Raw genomic sequence first — 26303 nt, 5'->3', positions numbered from 1 at the left:
CCAGGCTTCCTGCCTGCTCCGGTGCCCCCGGACAAAACGCTCCTGGACTGGCTAGCGCAAACAAACCCGAGCCACCGGGCTCTGGGGCGGCCCCAGTCCGCGTTTCTCGGCCGGCCAACAAGTCGCGCCCCCGAAAAATCGCACCCTCCACCCTAGCCGGGACGCGGCCCTGGAGACCACAGGGACGGCTCTGACCGCGGGCAACGCAACGCGCCTCGCGCCAGCGCCCCGACCCCCAGCATTTGCCCCCTCCCGCGCGCTCCGCTCCCGCCTTCCCAGCCACGCGCCCCGCCCCGCCCCTTCCTCTGGCGTCACTTCCCGCGCGGCCTCCCTTCCGCTTCTGTCTCTAGTCCAGTCATCTCCTTCCGCCTGGTTGTTTCCAGGGTAACTAGCCGCGCCGGTCGGAGACTGCTGTCGCCCGCCCGCCGTAAGTAGCTCAGCAGCGGGCTAGGGTTGCAGCCTGCTCTCAGCGACCTCCTCGGTGGAGGGGAGCCCTGCCCTGCCCTTCTTCCCCGCGCCCCCGGAGAAGAGCAGTGCCCCTCCCCAGAGGTGTTAGGACTGCCCTCCCCGCCCCGGGCCAGGAATCCCCCCACCCTCAGAGGCTGCTCCTCTTCCCTTCCTCCCCCCACAGGTTCTTGGGACAGTCCTTGCCCCACAAGAGATCAGATTCACCCCCCTCCCTCCCGAGGACTGCATTCCCCACAGGGGAGAAAGTCTCCCCTCCCTATGAAGTGGAGGACTGTCCCAACCCTCCACTCCTCTCCAGCGGTGGGTCTCAACCTTTCCAGACTAATGGACCCCTTTCCAGGAGTCTGATTTGTCTTGTGTACCCCGAAGTTTCACCTCACTTAAAAACTACTTGGCGTACAAAATTAGATATAAAAATACAGAAGTGTCAGAAAAAGAACCAGGAGGACTTGAGGCACCTTAGAGACTAACAAATTTATTTGAGCATAAGCTTTCGTGGGCTAAAACCCACTTCATCCGATGCATGCAATGGAAAATACAGAAGGAAGAGATATATACACAGAGAACATGAAAAAATGGGTGTTGCCATACACACTATAACGAGAGTGATCAATTAAGGTGGGCTGTTATCAGCAGGAGAAAAAAGCTTTTGTGGTGATAGTCAGGATGGCCCATTTCCAACAGTTGACAAGAGGGTGAGAGTAACAGTGGGGGCGGGGGGGAGAATAAGCATGCAGAAATAGTTTTACTTTGTGTAAAAGTGTCACAGTACGCTATCACTGAAAAATTGATTATGTTCTCATTTTTGCCATATGATAATAAGATAAATCAATTGGAATATAAATATTTTACGTACATTTCAGTGTATAGTATGTACAGCAGTATAAACAACTCGCTGTCTGTGTGAAATATTAGTTTGTACTGACTTTGCTAGTGCTTTTTATGTAGCCTGTTGTAAAACTAGGCAATATCTAGATGACTTGATGTACCTCTGGAAGATATTTGCGCATGGGCCACGAGTATTGAAGGCAGGGGAAGGCTGTGCCTCTCCAAACAACCTTGCATGGCCCCACACACACTCTTCCCCTAGACTCCTTCCTGCTTCCCGCGTTGTGCTGCCGGGGGGCTAGAGGGCTAACGGTGGCTGGTCTGTGATCTGGGTTGGAGGAGGGAGGCCATGCTGCCCGCCCAGCCCTCTGGTGCTGTGCGGGACACCGTCCGCTCACCCGCCTGGCAATCCGGGGCTGGGGGGGGTCTCTGCCCGCTCACCCGCCGGTTGTTTCGGGGCTAGCGGGGCCTGGGTGGCTGGAGGCGTGGGGGGGAAGCTGCCGCGCCAGGAGGGGGTGGTCTCTGGGCTCCAGCGGGAGAGGCGGGGCCTCAGGCAGAAGGGGTGGTCCAGCCAGGGGCTAGCCTCCCTGAGCCAGGGATTCACCCGCCATGCATGCCTCTCTCCTGGTTGAGAGCCACTGCCCTTGAAGTCTCTGACTGACACCTCCACCCCTCAGGACAGTGGTGGGCAACTTGCAGTCCGTCAGGGTAATCTGCCGGCAGGCTGCGAGACAGTTTGTTTACATCAACCGTCTGCAGGCATGCCTGCCCGCAGCTCCCAGTGGCTGCCATTCGTCGTTCCCAGCCAACGGGAGCTGTGGAAAGTGGTGCGGGCCTGCAGACGGTTGATGTAAACAAACTGTCTTGCGGCCCACTAGCGGATTACCCTGACGGACCGCAGGTTGCCCATCACTGACTCAGGACTAAAGGACTGTGCCTCCTGCCTCCCCTGGAACTGCCCCTCCCCCCCAGAAGCAGGAGCATAGGGAATTCTCCCCAGCCCAGCAGAATAGGAGACTGAGTCCCCACTTAAGTGCGAAGGACTTCCCGCCATCTTCCACTCTTCAGAGTCCGGTGACCTCCAAGTATGTTGCAGCCAGGAGGAAAGGATGGGGATTGATAACCCCCACACACTGGGTGTGGTGCAGCCCTTACAGTAACTGAGTAGTTGAGCCCATGTGTTCTCTCATTCTTTCCCACTAAGCTTCTGCTGGGCAACCCTACTGCTTTGACATGGTGCCCAGGCATCAGAACCATCTTCCTTGGGGTAGAAAGTTTTGGGCCTGCTTGCCTTTTTCTAGATGTTTGTACAGTGTGTAAAGCATCTAGAGTGCTAGAGAGGAGCTTGATAACCTAATGAAACAATATCTAGATATGGAATTTATTTTAAACTTTTTATTACACCTTTCATCCCAAAGCTGCTCACGGACTACACATACCGCCTGAAAAACAGCCACCTCTGAGGTGGAGAGGACAGCAATTGGGCTGACATCAGTCGTACAAGACAACAGTGGAAGGAAAGGAGTTTTGGCCAAAGGTACTAGGACAAACTCCTACTTGTAGGAAAAGTGCCCTAGAATCTTTCATATCCACATAGAGCAGATAGGAGACAGGACTCATCCAAATAATTCCTTTATAGTATGAACGGCATAGATATAAGTTGCTAGAATTGAATTCGTCCTACTGAGTTATAAACCTGTGGTTCAAGGAAGCTGAAGGTATTTCAAACCTGATGTTTAAAACACCAATCTGTCTTTTGCCTGTTTAGTAATGTAGTTTGTTTTTCATGTTTGGGATAGGGATGTCATGAGGAAAGGAACAGTATAGTAACCATACCGAGTTTTAATTGAGCATTCATGAACTATACTTCAACATCTCTTTCTCCCTGTCTGTGTGCAGCCTTATTTTGTGGGATTGATTGGAGTCAGATCATGTCCACTCCTCCTCTCGCTGGGGCAGGGATGCCTCCTGGTGCTTTCTCAGGACCACAGGCTCAAGCAGCCCGAGAAGTGAACACAGCTTCTCTCTGTCGCATTGGCCAAGAGACTGTGCAGGATATTGTATTTCGGACAATGGAAATCTTTCAGCTACTGAGGAATATGCAGGTGAGATGCAGAAAGACCTTCCCTTTTCATGCTCTTCTGTTCCCTTCCTATCTCCTACCAACTAGTTGTTTAAAAAAAAAAAAAAAAAAGGTAATACAGTTGGAGGTGATCGGGTACATCATAGCATGTGTAGAAAGTGTTTTCAGTATTTGAGGGGGTAGTTTAGCTTAGAGCAAGTTCTTGACCAAAGTGCTTTCAGGGGTGAGAATATGTTGTCTATATATTGCTGTTGGATTATTTCTGTAAATCTGTTCTTCCATCCTGGTTGCATGAGCATTGTGAATTAGAGAAAATCCTCATTTAGTGTACTGTGGGTACACGCTAAATGTAAGACTTTTGTCTTTATGTTTCTATTTTCTTTTAAGAAATAACAAAATTTGTTTGTATGCTAACTTCTTTTCTGTATTCTTGCTGGCCTTTGGGGATTATTTTGCCAGAGATCTTTTGGTCATCTTACTATAGAATAACATTTTCCATCCAAAACTGGGTGAAATTCTTAACGCTCTTTTTATACCCAGAAAGTGGTACAAGTAATTTTCAGTGTGAGGCTGGTTACTGAGTAAATAAACCCCAAGATGTAATTGTATTTAAAGAATAGAATCTGAGAAGATGAATTGGAATATAATCCTTTTATTTCTTCCTGTGACTATGATTTTATTTTTTAGTTGAACGTTCTTATATTGTAATTTTTTATCTATATCTAGGTATTTATGTCAGAAATTATTGCTAAAGCATTTTGATACTGAGCTTGATAACATCTCATAAAATTTTAAGATGGCATCCAATATCACATCTTCTACATCTTGCACAACCAGTTTAAGCATTCTGATGTTAAGAAGAATAGCATTGTGTTCATAATTAATCAGTCCCAGATCTTGGAAGGAGCTTTGCTCACATAAACTCCTACACCTGCACAGAACCCTACTGACTTAAGTGATGGCAGGAGCACTTCTATGAGGAGCACATTGTAGCGGTGGGGTCTAAAAATAAACTAATGGCTGCTAGTGGTCACTGCATATTGTAAAAAGACTGCATATTGTTAGGGTATTTGTAATAACTGTTAACATCACTCTTCTCCTACTGTTTGAAATGACCCTTTGGAAGCTTGGATTTTATATATATATATATATATATAATTTTTTGGTTGCTTATGCTCTTTTCCTGCTGAGTTGAAGTCCTGTGCTTATTTTTATTTGTTTTTACTTGTGCTAGTTGTATCATAGCACTTGTTTTGGGAGGTGAGAGAAATACTAGAGGCCAAGTACTTGTATCCGTGGGAAGAAGCAAACAATCATTGAAGTAAATGGGAGCTGAGTAGAAACATTTTTGAGTATAAGACAGAATTTGGCCAACAAAATGGAATAGCCTTTGTAAATTAATATATAACAAATTAAAAAGTTATAGCTTGCGAATTATTGCATTTCTAAGAGGTTTTCAGGAACTGTGCATCTTACTAGAGTTGCATAATTTTTTAATGAACAAGTTATTTTTTTTAAAATCCAGATTTAACTATGAAGAGTCTCATTTGAGCTTCTTCACTGTATTTGAATAAAAGTAAAGTGAGAAGTTTTGTAAAATAACTGCAAGAAAAATATGTATCCTTAAGGAGTATTGCTTTTAGCAATGGCCAATACAGTTAGATTAGGTATTGCAAATCCTCTATTATTGTAATGACATTAATATGATGCTATCCTGAAATTAAAAGTAAAGGTGAAAAAAGAACAATTTATTTGTGGACTAAATAAGAAAGTAGAACCAGTGTACAGGTTGTACACTATTATTAACAGGACATAATCTAGTTGTTTGAAAATGTTCCTTAGATCAGAAAGGGAGGATACAAAAAATAATTTCTGAATAAATTATTTTTACAGCATTTAAACACAATGAAAGAAACCATGGCTTCTATGAAATTCAATCCAATTCACATAGCCTTGAGCTGTTAAAACCCTTTGAGCTATAACTAGCAAATATATACAGTTCTCTTTTCAACTCTTAAAGAAATGCTCACGCATTTGGTACAACTTAATGAAGTAATTAACTTAGATATAGGGGAAATAATGTTATTCAAAAATAAATGTTTTCTGTGTTATGTAACAGTACTAAAACCACTTCTGTAAAGTAAAGTAATGCACATTGGAAAAAATAACCCCAACTATACATACAATATGATGGGGCTAATATAGCTACAATTAATCAGGAGAAAGATCTTGGAGTCATCGTGGATAGTTCTCTGAAGACGTCCATACAGTGTGCAGCGGCAGTCCAAAAAGCATACGGGATGTTAGGAATCATAGAGAATAAGACGGAGAATATCTTATTGCCCTTATATAAATCCATGGTACGCCCACATCTTGAATACTGCGTACAGATGTGGTCCCCTCATCTTGAATACTGCGTACAGATGTGGTCCCCTCATTTCAAAAAAATATACTGGCATTAGAAAAGGTTCAGAAAAGGGCAACTAAAATGATTAGGGGTTTAGAACAGGTCCCATATGAGGAGAAATTAAAAAGGCTAGAACTTTTCAGCTTGGAAAAGAGGAGACTAAGGGGGGATATGATAGAGGTCTATAAAATCATGAGTGGTGTGGAGAAAGTGAATAAGGAAAAGTTATTTACGTGTTCCCATAATATCAAAACTAGGGGCCACCAAATGAAATTAGTGGGTAGCAGGTTTAAAACAAATCATAGAATCATAGAATAACAGAGTTGGAAGGGACCTCTGGAGGCCATCTAGTCCAACCCCCTGCCCAGAGTAGGACCAATCCCAACTAAATCATCCCAGCCAGGGCTTTGTCAAGTCTGACCTTAAAAACTTCTAAGGAAGGGGATTCCACCACCTCCCTAGGTAACGCATTCCAGTGTTTCACCACCCTCCTAGTGGAAAAGTTTTTCCTAATATCCAACCCAAATCTCCCCCACTGCAACTTCAGACCATTACTCCTTGTCCTGTCATCTGCTATCACTGAGAATAGTCTAGATCCATCCTCTTTGGATCCACCTTTGAGGTAGTTAAAAGCAGCTATCAAATCCCCCCTCATTCTTCTCTTCCGTAAACTAAACAATACCAGTTCCCTCAGCCTCTCCTCGTAAGTCATGTGTTCCACACCCCTAATCATCTTTGTTGCCCTTCGCTGGATTCTCTCCAATTTTTCCACATCCTTCTTGTAGTGTGGGGCCCAAAACTGGACACAGTACTCCAGATGAGGCCTCACCGATGTCGAATAGAGGGGAACGACCACGTCCCTCGATCTGCTGGCAATACCCCTACTTATACACCCCAAAATGCCATTGGCCTTCTTGGCAACAAGGGCACACTGTTGACTCATATCCAGCTTCTCGTCCACTGTCACCCCTAGGTCCTTCTCTGCAGAACTGCTGCCTAGCTGTTCAGTCCCTAGTCTGTAGCGGTGCATTGGATTCTTCCGTCCTAAGTGCAGGACTCTGCACTTGTCCTTGTTGAACCTCATCAGATTTCTTTTGGCCCAATCCTCCAATTTGTCTAGGTCCCTCTGTATCCTATCCCTACCCTCCAGCGTATCCACCGCTTCTCCCAGTTTAGTGTCCTCTGCAAACTTGCTGAGGGTGCAATCCACACCATCCTCCAGATCATTTATGAAGATATTGAACAAAACCAGCCCGAGGACCAACCCTTGGGGCACTCCACTAGATACCGGCTGCCAACTAGACATGGAGCCATTGATTACTACCCGTTGAGCCCGACAATCTAGCCAACTTTCTACCCACCTTGTAGTGCATCCATCCAGCCCATACTTCTTTAACTTGCTGACAAGAATACTGTAGGAGACCGTGTCAAAAGCTTTGTTAAAGTCGAGGAATAACACGTCCACTGCTTTCCCTTCATCCACAGAACCAATTATCTCATCATAGAAGGCAATTAGATTAGTCAGGCATGACTTGCCCTTGGTGAATCCATGCTGACTGTTCCTGATCACTTTCCTCTCCTCTAAGTGCTTCAGAATTGATTCCTTGAGGACATGCTCCATGATTTTTCCGGGGACTGAGGTAAGGCTGACTGGCCTGTAGTTCCCAGGATCCTCCTTCTTTCCTTTTTTAAAGATGGGCACTACATTAGCCTTTTTCCAGTCTTCCGGGACTTCCCCCAATCGCCATGAGTTTTCAAAGATAATGGCCAATGGCTCTGCAATCACATCCGCCAATTCCTTTAGCACTCTCGGATGCAACACATCCAGCCCCAGGGACTTGTGCACGTCCAGTTTTTCTAAATTGTCCCGAACCACTTCTTCCTTCACAGAGGGCTGGCCACCTCCTCTCCATGCTGTGCTGCTCAGTGCAGTAGTATGGGAGCTGACCTTGTTCGTGAAGACAGAGGCAAAAAAAGCATTGAGTACATTAGCTTTTTCCACATCCTCTGTCACTAGGTTGCCTCCCTCATTCAGTAAGGGGCCCACACTTTCCTGGGCTTTCTTCTTATTGCCAACATACCTGAAGAAACCCTTCTTGTAAAAGGAATAAAAGGAAGTTCTTCTTTACTCAGCGCACAGTCAACCTGTGGAACTCCTTGCCTGAGGAGGTTGTGAAGGCTATGACTATAACAGGGTTTAAAAGAGAACTGGATAAATTCATGGAGGTGAAGTCCATTAATGGCTATTAGCCAGGATGGGTAAGGAATGGTGTCCCTAGCCTCTGTGTGTCAGAGGGTGGAGATGGATGGCAGGAGAGAGATCACTTGATCATTACCTGTTAGGTTCACTCCCTCTGGGGCACCTGGCATTGGCCACTGTGAGTAGACAGGATACTGGGCTGGATGGACCCTTGCTCTGACCCAGTATGGCCTTTCTTATGTTCTCAGGATTTCATAGTAGAGTCCTTTTTGCAGAAAGTTATGACTGTATTTCCTTTCAATATTTGGTGTTATGGAAATCCACCTTAGCCTCTTCTTTTCTGTTACGAACCACAGAAATGTGACACTGAGCCCTAGTCTACACTACAAACTTATGTCAGTATAACTACATCGCTCAGGGGTGTGGAAAATTTGCACCCCTGAGTGCTGCAGTTATGCCAACCTAACTCCTGGTGTAGACAGCACTTTGTCAATGGGAGGGCTTTTCCTATTGACATAGCTACCTCCTCTCAGGAGGTTTAAAACCTATAGACTATGCTGAGTGGAAAAGGTGTCCTGTTGGCAGGTAGCATTTTCATTAAGCACTATAGCACTGCAAGTGTAGACAAACCCTTAGTTCCACTTTGATTCATGGCTGAGGTGGCCAGCTAGATGCAGAGATCTCTCACTATTCATGATTTAACTTCAGTTACAGAATTCATATTCATAGTTGTGAGTATGATCACCTCCCAGATGAAAATAATGAAACAAATTCTTTCTCTCATCCCCATCGGTGGGGAAACTTGAAAAGTAGAAGACATTTTGTTTTGTGATGAATGTGTATATGAGTCTGTGTAGAGAGCTTATTGTGGAAAAGCTAAGTTGATGAGGTGTATTTTGTATTAAGTTCTAATTTTGGAAGTTCTGTAAGAGTGAGTTCCATAGTCTAGGTCCAGACACCCATTCTCTCATCTGTGTCATGATCCTCCTCTCTTGGTAAACAGTTTCATGGTTCCAGTAGGATTTAGCTGTCAGTGGAGAGAGAGGTGATCTTAGGTAACAAATGTTAACCGCACAGAGAGCTATGAATTTTAAAATTAAAGCTGGTCAAAAAATGCCAAAAAACTACAAAATTATTTCATCAAAATGTTGAATTTTCAAAAAGTTTCAATCCTTTATAAATTGGTCATAAACAGAAACAATAATTGAAAAATTTAGAAATATTTTTCCTAAAAAATGTTGTTGAAACTTTTTTTTTAAAATAACTAACTAAAATGAATTGAATACAGACTCCAGTGCCTTTGCTAAGTGAGCCGACTGCTGCACTCTGCATTATGGAGCCTCTTTCCCTAATATACTGAATATGTCTGGGGCATAAGTGTGTGGATTACTGTGGTCAGATCTGTGTATGATACCAGAGAGCACAGTCTTCTGATTAGTCACAATAGAAAAGATGTTAGCATTTGAAAAACTATTTGAAGATATTAAATAAGAAGTTATTGACTATATAAAGGGTCTGTGATTACATAGGACTTGGGTTTGGCATATAAAATCAGCAGATAAGGTGCAAATTTTTAATGTAAAGAAAGTGGCTGGAACATCCATGACTGTTAGTCGGAGAGAAAATGTAAAAAATAGGTTTGTCAAGAACTTACAAAAATTAATTGCGATTAATCACAGGATTAAAAAAATTAATCGCGATTATTATTGTTTAACAGCGCGACTAGAATACCATTTATTTAAATATTTTTGGAAGTTTTCTACATTTTCAAATATATTGATTTCAATTACAACACAGAATACAAAGTGTACAGTGCTTACTTTATATTATTATTATTTTTATTACAAATGTTCGCACTGTAAAAAACAAAAGATATAGTATTTTTCAGTTCACCTAATACAAGTACTGTAGTGCAACCTCTTTATCATGAAAGTTGAACTTACAAATGTAGAATTATGTACAAAAAATAACTGCATTCAAAAATAAAACAATGTAAAACTTTAGAGCCTACAAGTCCACTCAGTCCTACTTCAACCAATCATCCAGACAAACAAGTTTGGTTACAGTTTGCAGGAGATAATGCTGACCGCTTCTTGTTTACAATGTCACCTGAAAGTGAGGACAGGCATTCACATGACACTGTTATAGCCAGTGTCTCAAGATATTTACGTGCCAGATGCGCTAAAGATTCATATGTTCCTTCACGCTTCAACCACCATTCCAGAGGACATGTGTCCATGCTGACTACAGGTTCCGCTCAATAACGATCTAAAGCAGAGCAGACCGAAGCATATTTATTTTCATCATCCGAGTCAGATGCCAACAGCAGAAGATTGGATTTTCTTTTTTGGTAGTTCGGGTTCTGTAGTTTCCACATCCAGTTCCTCTTTTAAGACTTCTGACAGCATGCTCCACAGCTTGTCCCTCAGATTTTGGACAGCACTTCAGATTCTTAAACCTTGGGTCAAGTGCTATAGCTATCATTAGAAATCTCACATTGGTACCTTCTTTGCGTTTTGTCAAATCTGCTGTGAAAGTGTTCTTTAAAACGAACATATGCTGGGTCATCAACCGAGACTGCTATAACATGAAATATATGGCAGAATGCAGGTAAAACAGAGCTGGAGACATACAATTCTCCCCCAAGGAGTTCAGTTACAAATTTAATTAATGGGTTATTTTTTTAATGAGCATCATCAGCATGGAAGCATGTCCTGTGGAATGATGGCTGAAGCAGGAAGGGGCATACAAATATTTAGCATATCTGGCACATAAATACCTTGCAACACCAGCTACAAAAGTGCCATGCGAATGCCTGTTCTCACTTTTAGGTGACACTGTAAATAAGAAGCAGGCAGCAGTATCTCCCATAAATGTATACAAACTTGTTTGTCTCAGCGATTGGCTGAACAAGAAGTAGGACTGCGTGGACTTGTAGGCTCCAAAGTTGTACATTGTTTTGTTTTTGAGTGCAGTAATGTAACAACAAAAGTCTACATTTGTAAATTACACTTTCACGATAAAGAGATTGCACTACAGTACTTGTATGAGGTGAATTGAAAAATACTATTTTTTTTACAGTGCAAATATTTGTAATAAAAAATAATAATGTAAAGTGAACTCTGTACACTCTGTATTCTGTGTTGTAATAGAAATCAATATATTTGAAAATGTAGAAAAACATCCAAAATATTTAATAAATTTCAATTGGTATTCTTATTCTATTGTTTAACAGTGCGATTAATCACTGTTAATTTTTTAATCACAGTTAATTTTTTTGAGTTAATCGCTGAGTTAACTGCGATTAATGGACAGCCCTAGTAAAAAAGAACTTTTTATAAACACTTCATTTTAGTTGATGGGATAGAAAGTTTGTTTTAGTAACTTTTTTTTGTTTGTTTTATTTTGTTAACTGTTTTCCTTTTTAAATTGTTTGGCTTCTTAAGCTACCAAATGGTGTTACTTATCATACTGGGACATACCAAGACAGATTAGCAAAGCTCCAAGAACATCTCCGTCAGCTATCAATACTCTTCAGGAAACTGAGATTAGTCTATGACAAATGCAATGAAAACTGTGCAGGGCTAGATCCTGTTCCCATAGAGGTAAGTATTTTCTTTGATATGTTTGATTGTTGGGTCTGATTTTTATTGTTTGTTTATGTTACAGTAGCACCCATTCCTTCAGATTGCTTGTTATACTCAGCTGTTGTCTCTGATTTTAAACAAGACTGTAAACCAGTGGTCCCCCAACTTTTTCTTTTGTGGCCTCTCTTACCCATAACGGAACCTGTCCACCCCCTCCCCCAACCCCCACAACTATGGTTGGGAGCAGGACCGGAGCCACAGTCAGGAGCCGGGGCCACGAGCAGAGCCACAGATGGGGGCTAAGAGTGGGACTGGGGGCCGGGGCTGGGACTGGGAGCCAAGGCCAGGACTGCAGCTGGGGCCGCAGCCAGGGGTGAAGCCATGACCAGGACCCGAACTGAGGCTAGGGCTGGGGGTAGAGCAGGTCTGGGTGGCACTCCCTCCCCACCCCGTGTGGGATGTCCTGGGCCCCACCACGCCCCCCCACCCGACGTTCCTCTGCTCCCCCCCAAGGGGCGCACCCCACAGTTTGGGGACCACTGCTGTAAACTCTTCAGGGGACAGATTGTCACTTTGTGGAGCTGGTTGAAATTTTGAAGCTGTTTTTTTAATTTAAAAAAAAATTAAAAGAGAACTAAATTTTTTTCATTTAGATTGAATGAGGGTTTTTTTACTTTTGGAAGGATGAAAAATTTGAAACATTTTTTTAAATGAAATTAAATTTCATTTCAGATTTTGGAGTAGTCTTTGCCCAGTAGAAAAAAAGGAGAAAAGGTTTTGGGGCTTTTTGTTTTAAAAAGCGGGAGAGAGTGAGACAGAGAGACAAACTGGGGAAAAACTTACTTTCTGTGTATCTTTTTTTATGCTTTTCCAGGGGAAAGAAATACATTTAGAGGGGAAAAAAGTTAGAGTGGAGGTTTTTATCCACTACTTTCTCTCACATTTTTTCTTTTTCCAATTATTTTCCAGTGGGGAAAAAGTGAGAGGAAGAACACTGGATGGAAAATCTTTTTTCCATTCCAAAATTCCAAAAGTAAACAGAAAACCTGAGAGAAAATGAGTGTTTCTCCTTGATTTTTTTAATCTTTGTCAAATCTACCTTTTTTCCTTTGAAATTTAGACATGCCCTACTTACTCTGAGTTTACTGCGTAGCACAATGGGGCACCTATCCTCATTGGGCCTCTGGATACTATTGCTGCTGCTGTTACTGCTAGTAGTTAGATTTTTGAATTTTCTACACCGTTTTACTCTTGTATTTGTGGGCAGTTTAATATAAACATGGTGTTATAAGTTTTAAAATATTCACTAAACAGGAACAAAGAAATATAGGAAATTTAGGATCAGACCAGTGGTCCATCTAGACCAGGGGCAGGCAAACTTTTTGGTCTGAGGGCTGCATCGGGTTTCTGAAATTGTATGGAGGGCCGGTTAGGGGAGGCTGTGCCTCCCCGAACAGTGAGGCATGGCCTGGCCCCTGCTCCCTATTTGACCCCGCCACTTCTCGCCCCCTGATGCCCCCCCCCCCCGGGGACTCCTGCCCTATCCAACCCCTCCATTCCCTGATGGCCCCCTGGGAACCCCTGCCCCATCCACCCCCCCTTCTCTCGGTCCCCTGATCGCCCCCGGATCCCCCGCCCCTAACTGTCCCCCACCGTCCCATCCAACCTCCCCCCTCCTTCCTGACTGCCCCCCTGGGACTCCTGCCCCATCCAACCACCCCTTCTCCCTGACTGCCCTGGACCCCTCTCCCCTAACTGCCCCCCACCACCTCATTCAACCCCCTCCTCCTTCCTGACTGGCCCCCCGGGACCCCTACCCCATCCACTCCTTCTGTTCCTTGTGCCCTGACTGCCCCCCACCGCCCCATCCAACCCCTCCTCTCCTTACTCTCTGCCCCCTCTGGGACTCCTGCCCCCATTCAACCCCCGTTCCCCGCCCTCTGACCGCCCCAACCCCTCTCCATGCCCCTGGCCACCCCCCGAACTCCCCTGCCCTCTATCTAACCCCCTCTCCCCCCGCCCCGCTCCTTACTGCCTGGAGCCGCGTCGCACAGCACAAAGCTCCGCAGCCCCGCCACCCAAAGCAGTGCGGCGGCGTGGCTGCGGGGGAGGGGGGACAGCCTCCCAGGCCAGGAGCTCAGGGGCTGGGCAGGACAGTCCCACGGGCCAAATGTGGCCCGCAGGACATAGTTTGCCCACCTCTGATCTAGACCAGTCTCTGACAAGATTATCACCCGCTTTAAAGAAAAGTACATGAAACCCTGCAGCAGGCTGTTATGGGATAATCCGCTCCATGGAAAGTTTCCTCCCAACCCCTGATAGATGGAGTTGACTTATGCCCCATAGCATGTAAATTTATATCCCTTCTTGGAGATTGTTTATGGGATTTGGGTTTTCTTTAAGCATTTGCTATTATATATATGGATATTTTGTTATCCATATTAATGTCCAATCCCTTTCTGACTCCTTCTAATCTCATGGCCTCAGTGATATCTTGTGCAATGAGTTTCATTGTGCTTTGTGTGGAAGAAGTTTCATTTTATTGGTTTTGAGTTTTCTACCTTTGAGTTTCATTTTGTTCCTCTTGTGTTTTATGAGACAGGGTGAATAGAAGCTGAATCTACTAGACCATTCACTATTTTGTGTCCCTTTGTCATATTCCCTCTTAGGGCCTTTAATTATCTTCTATTATGAAAGTGAAAAAGTACAGTTGGTACACACAGTATCTTGAAGAGGTGGAATTTGGGCTGAATATAGCAAAATGGTATTGCATTGGTGAATGCAGAGAAATTGTCCTCCGGTTTAAAAGGAAGTGTGTGTGTTAAGCCAAGCACTCTTCCAGTTCCCAGATATCTATAACTAACATTCTGTCAATAAAACTAGATTAAGAAAAGGTCGCATAACCATAACTCTGTCCCCTTGTGCATTGCTTTTGATGTAGTCTCTAATTACATACTAATACAATATAGTGTTCTACTTATATTAATTAATTTATATTAATTTAGCTCCCGTCCTGCCACTGATTCCATCAGAACCAGTTGCAGGATTCTGGCTTCAGATTACATGTGAACCATCTTGGAAAAAAAATTTTTTTCATTGTTGCTATACTCTGTTTTCATTGGCAATCTTTATTTACTTAAATGTTCTAAAATAAATCTCTCTTCAATTTATATATGTTAATATAGTTGGTATCCTTGTACTGTTCAACTCCTTTTCAACCAACAGATCAGTACGTGAGGCAATTAACTATGAAGCTGGCCTAGCTACCAACTTTCTTTGCCTGAATTTCCTGAATGTTGAGTGCTTAACTGTTCAATCTGAATGTTCTTAGTCGCTTTTATCAAAAATTACATTTGGTTTAGAGATCAAAGAAATTTCATAGTGTAGAATATTTGGCTGTATGCTACCAGAATGCCTTCTCCTTGCCTTGCAGTGTAGTAAAGGAAGCCCTCCTCCAGAGAACCTTAGTAGCTAAGTAGCTTCTGCCTTATAGGATGCAAATATTATAAGTCATGCACTTTCATTACATTTTCACTGTACAGCTTAAATGCACATATGCAGTGTGGAATTCATTGGCTGTCCACTTAACAAGATTAATGAGAATTCTGTGCAAAATGTATTTCACGTGCATGAAATTCAATTTTCAATAGGTTAAATCAGAGCTAGTTTTCACCAGTATATTCAAAGGTGGTAATTTTAGAATGAGGACTCCTACATGCCAAATTTAAACTTCCTACCCACATCCATTTTACTCCTAGAGTTGTAAAAAAAAAAAAGGCATTTGATTTTTTTTTTAAATTGGGGATGTCTGAGGAAGATGGGAGGTTCCACTCTTGTACTTTAAAATACATTTAATGTCTTTGGTCAACTTACAAAAATAAAAACCTCCCTTAAACAGAGACCAATCCTGCAAAGTTATGGTACAAGGGGTAACTGTTTCAGTAAGTTATGAATGTCTGAAAATGGGTTAGGATGGAAATTATCATGCTATCTGAGGTTTAACAGATATATTTGGACTGCATAAATGATTTAGTATTCATGATTTCTCTTCCTTTCACATTCCCTCAGCATAAATGGTTCAGTTTCCAATGTAGCTGAATAACAGATGAATGTGCATTTGATTGAGAACCTATTCCCTAATCCTTAACCCTTGTCTTCTCCTTACACATTTCCAGTAATTACTAGTCTTAGTTTTGGCTGTTCTCTGTTTAAATTTAAGAGGATCTTATTCTACTAGCAGCTTCATCTTTTCTCAGTGCCTAACGTCTGAGGACACAGACATTGTGTTGACATTTAGAAGTGTTCCATGTTCTCAATTTTTTTCAGAAATGGGAGTTTAAAGACGAAACAATGGACTGTGTGCCTTCACATACAAGTTCCATTAACTTTAAGATCTAATTCTAAATTGTTGTAGGGTACTGCTTTTGAATCAGAGTAGTATTTTTTTGCTATGCAGAAAAATACTTCTGTCTGTAATTTTTATATACAAATTGGTTGGATTTTCTTTTAAAGGAAGGATATGAGTGTTAAAGTTCATTTAGGACTCTTCATCAGATTTTGTGTTTCTCTTTACAGTGGCAGTTTGTAGGAAATGATGAAACATGGGTTATTTGATCTGATCACAATGGAAAATATTTAAGACAAAATTCATATTTGACATATTTTTCTGTTAAGATCTTTCTATTTGAATCAACCTATAATGGTCAAAAATACAAAGACATCATAATATAGACTTCTTAAAATATTAAAGGCTAGATTTTGCCTCTTTGTAAACCACAGCCCATGTTGAGGCCTGCATAAAGCTGCAGTGGCCCAAGCATATGTCTATGAGGCATTGTGCCTATTCGAAGCACAATACCCTTCCCTGGTGTACGGGGGTGCTTGCTGGAGCCATTCTGTGGGCCTTTGCGGGGGAAGGGAGGTGTTGAGTAAGCCATGTCCCCAGCACCTCCCTTTAGGCAATTTGAACTCCCAGAGAAAGCAGTGATGTCTTTGCTCTCTTATGCACCTTTCCAAAGGCTAAGGACAATCTGGCCCTAATATTGCACACCTGTAAAAAGAAACTTTCCTTCTTATCCTCTGTCTGCCACTGTTCCCCTTTCCCTCTTCTCACTTACTTCCCCCCCCCCCCCAAAAAAAAAAAAGGGAAACAAAGGAGTGGTTCAGATTAAGAACTCTGTATTTGCATATATTCCAGTGCAGAGCTCCCATTGCCCACTGAATGAGAGCTGCAGGGTTAGCATATTTTAAAATCAGTTTCTTCTGTTCCTTGATTCTGTAAAAAATACTGTTTACAAGCTTGACAGTATTAAAATAATAATACTAAATAGTCCTTTACAAACATAAGCTTCAGATCAGGAAACTTGTTAAGATTTCTGTTTAATGTATTTAAACTACTGAGAGCAGAGGTTTATAATGGAAATGACATTGGCACAGAAATGCTTCATTTTGACTGTATTGCCATAAATGTAGATGAGAAGTTTATTTTGGCCCCATAGTTCTGGAGCATATACTATCGTTCTCTTCAAATTTTTAGCATACATAGCAAAAATAGTTTTTTACTTGAACTTTAACATTTGGTTCACCTTCATAGCAACTTATTCCATATGTTGAAGAGGATGGATCCAAGCATGATGATCGTGGTGTTGCAAGCCAGCTTCGTTTTGCTAGTGAGGAAAGAAGGGAAATCATGGAAGTAAATAAGGTAACAAAGTTCAGATTGACTTGCATGACGCAGAAAATATGTTGCTTTGTCCATGTGAAGCTTGTATTACTAGATTGCTCCATAAAATGCAGTGTGTTTGCTATTTGGCCCCAAGTAACAAATAGTTCAGGAGTAAACATTTCTTGTGTATCAGGATTTCAGCGTTCTCCATCATAGAATCATAGAATATCAGGGACGGAAGGGACCTCAGGAGGTCATCTACTCCAACCCCCTGCTCAAAGTAGGACCAATCCCCAACTAAATCATCCCAGCCAGGGCTTTGTCAAGTCTGGCCTTAAAAACCTCTAAGGATGGAGATTCCACCACCTCCCTAGGTAACGCATTCCAGTGTTTCACCACCCTCCTAGTGAAAAAGTTTTTCCTAATATCCAACCTAAATCTCCCCCACTGCAACTTGAGACCATTACTCCTTGTTCTGTCATCTGCTACCACTGAGAACAGTCTAGATCCATCCTCTTTGGAACCCCCTTTCAGGTAGTTGAAAGCAGCTATCAAATCCCCCCTCATTCTTCTCTTCCACAGACTAAACAATCCTGGTTCCCTCAGCCTCTCCTCATAAGTCATGTGTTCTAGTCCCCCAGTCATTTTTGTTGCCTTCCGCTGGACGTTTTCCAATTTTTCCACATCCTTCTTGTAGTGTGGGGCCCAAAACTGGACACAGTACTCCAGATGAGGCCTCACCAATGTCCAATAGAGGGGAACGATCACATCCCTCGATCTGCTGGCAGTGCCCCTACTTATACACCCCAAAATGCCATTGGCCTTCTTGGCAACAAGGGCAAACTGTTGTCTCATATCCAGCTTCTCATCCACTGTAACCCCTAGGTCCTTCTCTGCAGAACTGCTGCCTAGCCATTCGTCCCTAGTCTGTAGCAGTGCATGGGATTCTTCCGTCCTAAGTGCAAGACTCTGCACTTGTCCTTGTTGAAACTCATGAGATTTCTTTTGGCCCAATCCTCTAATTTGTCTAGCTCCCTCTGTATCCTAACCCTACCCTCCATCGTATCTACCTCTCCTCCCAGTTTAGTGTCATCTGCAAACTTGCTGAGGGTGCAATCCACACCATCCTCCAGATCATTAATAAAGATATTGAACAAAACCGGCCCCAGGACCAACCCTTGGGGCACTCCACTTGATACCGGCTGCCATCTAGACATGGAGCCATTGATCACTACCCGTTTAGCCCGACAATCTCGCCAGCTTTCTATCCACCTTATAGTCCATTCATCCAGCCCATACTTCTTTAACTTGCTGGCAAGAATACTGTGGGAGACTGTGTCGAAAGCTTTGCTAAAGTCAAGGAACAACACGTCCACTGCGTTCCCCTCATCCACAGAGCCAGTTATCTCGTCACAGAAGGCAATTAGATTAGTCAGGCATGACTTGCCCTGGGTGAATCCATGCTGACTGTTCCTGATCACTTTCCTCTCCTCTAAGTGTTTCAGAATTGATTCCTTGAGGACATGCTCCATGATTTTTCCACGGACTGAGGTGAGGCTGACAGGCCTGTAGTTCCCAGAATCGTCCTCCTTCCCTTTTTTAAAGATGGGCACTACATTAGCCTTTTTCCAGTCGTCTGGGACCTCCCCTGAACACCATGAGTTTTCAAAGATAATGGCCAATGGCTCTGCAATCACATCCGCCAACTCCTTTAGGACTCTCAGATGCAGCGCATCCGGCCCAATGGACTTGTGCTCATCCAGCGTTTCTAAATAGTCCCGAACCACTTCTTTCTCCACAGAGGGCTGGTCACCTCCTCCCCATGCTGTGCTGCCCAGTGCAGTAGTCTGGGAGCTGACCTTGTTTGTGAAGACAGAGGCAAAAAAAGCATTGAGTACATTAGCTTTTTCCACATCCTCTGTCACTAGGTTGCCTCCCTCATTCAGTAAGGGGCCCACACTTTCCTTGACTTTCTTCTTGTTGCTAACATACCTGAAGAAACCCTTCTTGTTACTCTTAACATCTCTTGCTAGCTGCACCTCCAGGTGTGATTTGGCCTTCCAGATTTCACTCCTGCATGCCCGAGCAATATTTTTATACTCTTCCCTGGTCATTTGTTGCTACTTCTTGTAAGCTTCTTTTTTGTGTTTAAGATCAGCAAGGATTTCACTGTGAAGCTAAGCTGGTCGCCTGCCATATTTACTCTTCTTTCTACACATCGGGATGGTTTGTCCCTGTAACCTCAATAAGGATTCTTTAAAATACAGCCAGCTCTCCTGGACTCCTTTCCCCCTCATATTATTCTCCCAGGGAATCCTGCCCATCAGTTGCCCTGACAACCCTGAGGTTGTCAAAGTCTGCTTTTCTGAAGTCCAGGGTCCATATTCTGCTGCTCTCCTTTCTTCCTTGTGTCAGGATCCTGAACTCGACCATCTCACAGTTGCTGCCTCCCAGGTTCCCATCCACTTTTGCTTCCCCTACAATTCTTCCTGGTTTGTGAGCAGCAGGTCAAGAAGAGCTCTGCCCCTAGTTGGTTCCTCCAGCACTTGCACCAGGAAATTGTCCCCTACACTTTCCAAAAACTTCCTGGATTGTCTGTGCACCGCTGTATTGCTCTCCTAGCAGATATCAGGGTGATTGAAGTCTCCCATGAGAACCAGGGCTTGCGATCTTATAACGTCCGTGAGTTGCCAGAAGAAAGCCTCATCCACCTCTTCCCCCTGGTCCGGTGGTCTATAGCAGACTCCCACCACTGCATCACCCTTGTTGCTCACACTTCTAAACTTAATCCAGAGACTCTCAGGTTTTTCTACAGTTTCATACTGGAGCTCTGAGCAGTCATACTGCTCTCTTATATACAGTGCAACTCCCCCATCTTTTCTGCCCTGCTTGTCCTTCCTGAACAGTTTATATCCATCTCCATGACAGTACTCCAGTCATGTGAGTTATCCCACCAAGTCTCTGTTATTCCAATCACATCATAATTCCTTGACTGTGCCAGGACTTCCAGTTCTCCCTGCTTATTTCCCAGGCTTCTTGCATTTGTGTATAGGCACTTGAGAGAACTTGGTGTTTGTCCTGCTTTCTTAGTATGAGGCAGGAGCCCTCCCCTCTCGCGCTCTCCTGCTCGTGCTTCCTCCCAGTATCCCATGTCCCCACTTACCTCAGGGCTTTGGTCTCCTTCCCCTGTGAACCTAGTTAAAAGTCCTTCTCACTAGGTTAGCCAGCCTGCTTGCAAAGATGCTCTTCCCTCTCTTCGGGAGGTGGAGCCCGTCTCTGCCTAGCACTCCTCCTTCTTGGAACACCATCCCATGGTCAAAGAATCCAAAGCCTTCTCTCCAACACCACCTGCGTAGCGCTTCATTGACTTCCACGATTCGACGGTCTCTACCCAGGCCTTTTCCTTAACGGGGAAGATGGATGAGAACACCATTTGCACCTCAAACTCCTTTATCCTTCTTCCCAGAGCCATGTAGTCCGCAGTGATCCGCTCAGGGTCATTCTTGGCAGTATCATTGGTGCCCACGTGGAGAAGCGGGAAGGGGTAGCAATCCGAGGGCTTGATGAGTCTCGGCAGTCCCTCCGTCACATCGTGAATCCTTGCTCCTGGCAAGCAGCAGACTTCTCGGTTTTCCCGGTTGGGGTGGCAGATAGATGACTCAGTCCCCCTGAGGAGAGAGTCCCCGACCACCACCACCCGCCTCTTTCTCTTTGGAGTGGTGGTCGTGGAACCCCGATCCCTAAGACAGTGCATCTCGTGCCTTTCAATCGGCGGAGTCTCCTTCTGTTCCCTTCCCTCAGATGTATCATCTAGTCCACTCTCCGCATTAGTTCCTGTGGAGAGAACATGAAAACGGTTGCTTACCTGTGTCTGCATTGCTGGTGCATGGATGCACCCCTTTCTTCTTCTGGAGGTCACATGCTGCCAAATTTCTTCACTGTCCTCCTGTCCCCGCTGCGCAGCCTGCTCTGAATCTTCAGAACACTGTGTTTGTAGAAGCATATCCTGACGTCTGTCCAGGAAATCTTCCGTTTCTCTTACGCAACGCAGGGTCGATACTTGTTTCTCCAGACCTTGAACCTTCTCTTCCAATATGGAGACCAGCTTGCACTTTGTACAGACAAAGTCGCTTCTGTCCTGTGGCAGAAAGACAAACATGGCACATTCGATTTGTTCAGCAATTTTTGATTTTGTTCTACTGGTTGATTGCAGAGTTAAGGCACCCCAACAATCAAAACTGTGTTGCTCTCTACAGTGTTTCCTAGCCAGTGCTGTGAGATTTTCATGAATGAGGTACATTTGGGTTTGTACCTAGTAGTTCTATTTAGTATTTGGCGAGCAGATTGGGATGAGATCATAGTTGGGTTCTCTGTGGCTTTGAAGCTTCTCCAGGAATGGTGGATAGCAGAATGTATATACAATGTAAGATGTGAAAATATTATCAGAACTATGTTGTGGATTAATAATGAACTGTAGGGCTGCCACTCCAACACCTTTCATGAGTAATAAATTCCTTGTTTGAAGAAAAAAAAAAAGGGTCTGCTTTTTGTATTTCGAGAAATTGAAGAAGAACTTTTCTTTTGTCAAGTGTAGCATTTATGATACACTAACTGGTTCAAGAAAATGTATCAGATATGCTAAAGATGCTGTTAAATTTTCAGTCTGAATGGCAGGTATAGTTACTAATTAAAATTTTATTCAAATCAGTGTAGAAAGATTACTAAAATATACAGCATCACTAAGTAGTTGGTCCTTCAAATTGTAAAACATAAAGATAGGATTAAATATTTGAAGGGTTGGAATAGACGTATGTGTAAATACTAAGCAGAAAGCAGTACAGGTATATGTAAAATAGACAGAAAACAACTGAACAAAAGAAATATCTAGATTCCAAGTAATTAAAATAAGTGGTAGAGGGAAATACCAGAAAATCCACTGAAAATATTTCTTTGATGTTTCAACTTTTCAATTCCCAATTAGAGAGGGAAAGATATTACATAAAACCCTATATTTATTCACACACTGTATAGGCAAAAACATGGGGACAGCATGTGAATTGAGAGAAAAGCAACTGAAAGCTTTTCTTTTGTATTTTATCTTCTTATATGTTGATGTAGAGGGATTGTATATATTAAATCCTGTATAATGTTATACTGTGAATTTATGCACATTTATTTGCAATCTTTAACTGTTAATAAACATAACTGTCTGTATTTAATGTGTGTTTGATAGTTTTATGACATGTTTTTACCCTTGTTGTTTTACTTGTATGCAAATTGGTTTTTTAAACCTCCTTGGCATGATCTTGTGGAATTTCATAAATGTTTAAGCTTTCTTTTAACAAAATAAATTAATAATAATAGAAATGTAGGACTGGAAAGGATCTCAGTAGGCCATCTAGTCCAGTCCCCTGCACTGAGGCAAAACTGAGTACTATATCTAGACCTCCCTGACAGGTGTTTGTTTAACCTCTCCTTAAAAACCTCTAATGACAGAGATTCTATAACCTCCCTAGGTAATTTGTTTCAGTGCTTAACTACCATTACACTTAGGAAGTTTTTCCTAATGTCTAACCTAAATCTCCCTTGCTGCAATTTAACCCCATTACTGCTTGTCTGTCCTCAGTGGATAATGAGAGCAATTTATCACCCTCTTTTTTATGACAATCTTTTATGTACTGGAAGACTGTTATCCTGTCCCCTCTCAGTCTTCTGTTCTCCAGACTAAACAAACCCAATTTTTTTCAGTCTTTCCTTGTAGGTCATATTTTCTAGACGTTTAGTCACCTTTGTTGCTCTCCTCTGGACTTTCTCCAGTTTATCTACATCGAAGTGTGGTGCCCAGAACTGGACACAGTACTTCAGTTGAGGCCATATCAGTGCTGAATGGAAAAATTACATCTAGTGTCTTGCTTGCAACACTCCTGTTAATACATTCCAGAATAATGTCTGCTTTTTTGCAACGGAATTTCATTGTTTGTGCTCCACTATAACACCCAGATTCTTTTTTTCAGTACTCCTTCCTAAGCAGTCATTTCTCATTTTGTTTTTGTGCAGTTTATACTCCTGGGGGAATTCTGCACCAAAAAAATTAAAAATTCTGCTCACAATATTTCAAAATTCTGCAAAATAGTGCATATTTTATTTGTCAAATAACGCAATATAATGATGCCAGTTTCCATTATTTTGATAATTTATTTCAAAATATCTGCTAGCAAGTATGTCTGTAACAATACAGTCCAAAAAACCTGATTCTGGTAGAGTTTTTTTGACAAATAGATTCCTTATTAGGCATATTAATACAGAACTTTGAGTAATTCATTTAAATTAAAATACAGAACTGTATTTCCTGCACCTGTCAGAAGCAGCGCAAAGGCTTGGGGGGCGTCAGGGGTAATGGAGGAGTTGAGGGAGAGGGAAGGAGCCTGGAGTGAACCTGGAGGGTTGTGGGGTGTGGGTGGGAGAAATATAGTATAGGTTTTTCGTGGGGGGAAGGGTTGGGATTGTTAGGGAATTGAGGAGACTCCCCCATTCAGTCAGGTACATCTGCCCCTGTCCCCGTACTCCCCATCCCCATGGGTCTCTGCAGCCTCCTCCCCCATCTTCAGGCTCAACGCTGTCACCCCACTAGCTCCTGAGTCCATGCCTCAGTCTGTTCCCCCACTAGCCATTCTGAACCCCAGTATCTGACACCCCTGCAGCAGTCCTGTGTGCCCCACGCTGTCCTAATCTGGCTCCGCAGGCAGGGTGCTCTGATGAAGTTCTACTCCTGGGGGAATTCTCTGCCACTGGGCATGCACAGATTTCCCCCCCCCCCCCAACAGAAAATGTATTCTGCCCCAGAAGTGCTACAGTTCCACCTTTTGCCCACCAGAGGCCGCTGTGGTTCCAGAACAGCCAGCTGCATTCATGCTGCTAACTGTTTTGATGCCACAGCAGCCTCTGGTGGGCGAAAGGCAGAACTGCAGCATCTCTTGGGCAGAAATATATTTGCTGCGGGGAAGAACTTAGTTTGATGGGAGGGCTTCTCCTGTCGACATAGCTACTGCCTCTTAGGGCCTATCTACACTATCCGCTGGATCGACAGGCAGCGATTGATCCAGTGAGGATCGATTTATCGCGTCTAGTATAGATGCGATAAATCAACTGCTGAGCGCTCTCCTGTCAACTCACCGGTACTCCACCAGAACAAGGAGCGCAAGTGGAGTCGACGGGACATCGTCAGCTGTCAACTTACCGCAGTGAAGACACCGCAGTAAGTAGATCTAAGTACGTCGACTTCAGCTACGCTGTTCACGTAGCTGAAGTTGCATATCTTAGATTGACCCTGCGCAGTAATATAGACAATGTAGACAATGTAGTAATGTAGACAATGTAGAGGTAATGTAGTAATGTAGAGGTGGAGTACGTATGCTGATGGGAGAAGCTCTCCTGTTGGCATAGATAGCCTTTTCACTATGCACTAGAGCGGCACAGCTGCAGCACTGTAAATATAGACAAGCCCTGATTTTGCTGGTCCCCTAACCCTATGGTATTTGTGTACCGCAGAATGTAGAATGAATAGGATGCCCTATTTGCTGGCCTGCACATCAGTTGTAAATCGGAGTTGAGCTGCTTTGGGAGAGCTGTTGAAAAAACTTGAACAGCTCTTTTCCTCACACTATGCCTGGTTCAGACCACCTCAGTTACAAACCCCTCAGGAATGGAGGTTGTTCAGAACTCTGAAATGTTTGTAACTCCGAACAAAATGTTATGGTTGTTCTTTCAAAAGTTCACAACTGAACATTAACTTAATACAGCTTTGAAACTTTACTATGCCAAAGAAAAATGCTGCTTTTAACCATCATAATGTAAATGAAACAAGCACAGAAACAGTTTCCTTACCTTGTCAATTTTTTTTTAAACTTTCCCTTTATTTTTTTTAGTTTATGTTTAACACAGTACTGTATTGTATTTTCTTTCTTTTGTGGGGGAGGGGGAAGTCTATGATGCTGCCAGATTGCGTACTTCCGATTCCAAATGAGGTGTATGGTTGTCCGGTCAGTTCCTTAATTGGTGTTTGTAACTCTGAGGTTCTACTGTACTACTAATCCACCACTTTTCTAAGCACTCAATTCACACAAAATATGTTCACATAAATTTACCTGTTTCCCCCTTACACCTTTTAACTAGTTCAGACTGTGAAGTTTTTTCTTCCTACAGAAACATGCTTTTGTTGCTTTAAGGGCTTTGCTAATATCTTCTGATGCCCACAAGCACTCAGTTTTTAAAGGAGCTTGTTTGTTTTGTGAGAGACAAGGGTTCTGACCAAAAGACTGTTGAGAAGAGAAACAGTATTCCCACAGCACTCCTTAATTCCTGGTTTTTCTAATCCTCTAAGAATACATTTTAAAGAGAGCATGGCATTCAGTTGATGACGATGGGAGCACTGATGTGTGAGAATAAACCCCCTGTGCTACATTATGTAGTATGATTATTTTTTTTTAATTGAAATTCCAATTACATAGTCTGGGCTTGATCAAACACCACTTGATAAATTCTTTCTTTTCACAGAAACTGAAACAGAAGAACCAGCAGCTGAAGCAAATTATGGATCAATTACGGAATCTCATTTGGGACATAAATGCCATGTTGGCAATGAGGAACTGAACTATGATACAATTTAAGTATTTTTTGTAATTATGAAAATAAACTTTCTTTATTTTTTTGAAAATACATAATTTCTTTTTTCTAAAAAGCCATTCATTTTCCCCTCTCCTTATCCCACTGGTATACAAAACTCCTTTAATGTTACTATGTGGTTTCTTTTGTGATATTTAAATGTATTGGTTCTGTTTATGTAAACAATTCATCATGTAATTTCTACACACAATAGAGACTCATTTGTGTTTACTACAATAAGCTTTGTAACCTGTAGTCATATTTTGGTTAGCATTCCAATTCCGCTGTTTTTGGGTTTTTTTAAAGCTGACTTAAAAACTTGTGTTTTTAAATAAATTTCTCAATGTTTAAACAAATAAAGCTTTTGTTTAAAATATAGTCAGTATTCAAATACGTTCAATGTA

General features: G+C 42.8%; 1 protein-coding gene across 2 annotated transcripts; it reads left to right on the top strand.

The window, feature by feature from the left end:
• Positions 1 to 325: 325 nt before the first annotated feature.
• MED30 (mediator complex subunit 30) lies at positions 326 to 26303 on the top strand. Of its 2 annotated transcripts, XM_077808847.1 has the most exons (6): positions 326 to 427; positions 2715 to 2833; positions 3196 to 3401; positions 11433 to 11591; positions 17167 to 17277; positions 25792 to 26303. In XM_077808847.1, exons 3-6 carry the CDS (start codon positions 3228 to 3230, stop codon positions 25885 to 25887), a joined length of 540 nt encoding a protein of 179 aa, XP_077664973.1. In that variant the 5' UTR covers positions 326 to 427; positions 2715 to 2833; positions 3196 to 3227; the 3' UTR covers positions 25888 to 26303. The 2 variants fall into 2 exon arrangements, with proteins under 2 accessions (XP_077664973.1, XP_077664975.1); XM_077808849.1 differs by lacking the exon at positions 2715 to 2833 and having other exon boundaries at positions 338 to 427.

The sequence above is a fragment of the Eretmochelys imbricata genome, chromosome 2 (genome assembly GCF_965152235.1).
Source record: "Eretmochelys imbricata isolate rEreImb1 chromosome 2, rEreImb1.hap1, whole genome shotgun sequence".
Taxonomy (NCBI): Eukaryota; Metazoa; Chordata; order Testudines; family Cheloniidae; genus Eretmochelys; species Eretmochelys imbricata.
This window is presented reverse-complemented; position numbering and strand designations above follow the sequence as displayed.

Coding starts and splice junctions, on each gene's coding strand:
- MED30 (XM_077808847.1), top strand. CDS start 3,228: ATGTCCACTCCTCCTCTCGCTGGGGCAGGGATGCCTCCTGGTGCTTTC. Junction 3,402..11,432: donor AGCTACTGAGGAATATGCAG/GTGAGATGCAGA, acceptor TGGCTTCTTAAG/CTACCAAATGGTGTTACTTA. Junction 17,278..25,791: donor AAATCATGGAAGTAAATAAG/GTAACAAAGTTC, acceptor TTCTTTTCACAG/AAACTGAAACAGAAGAACCA.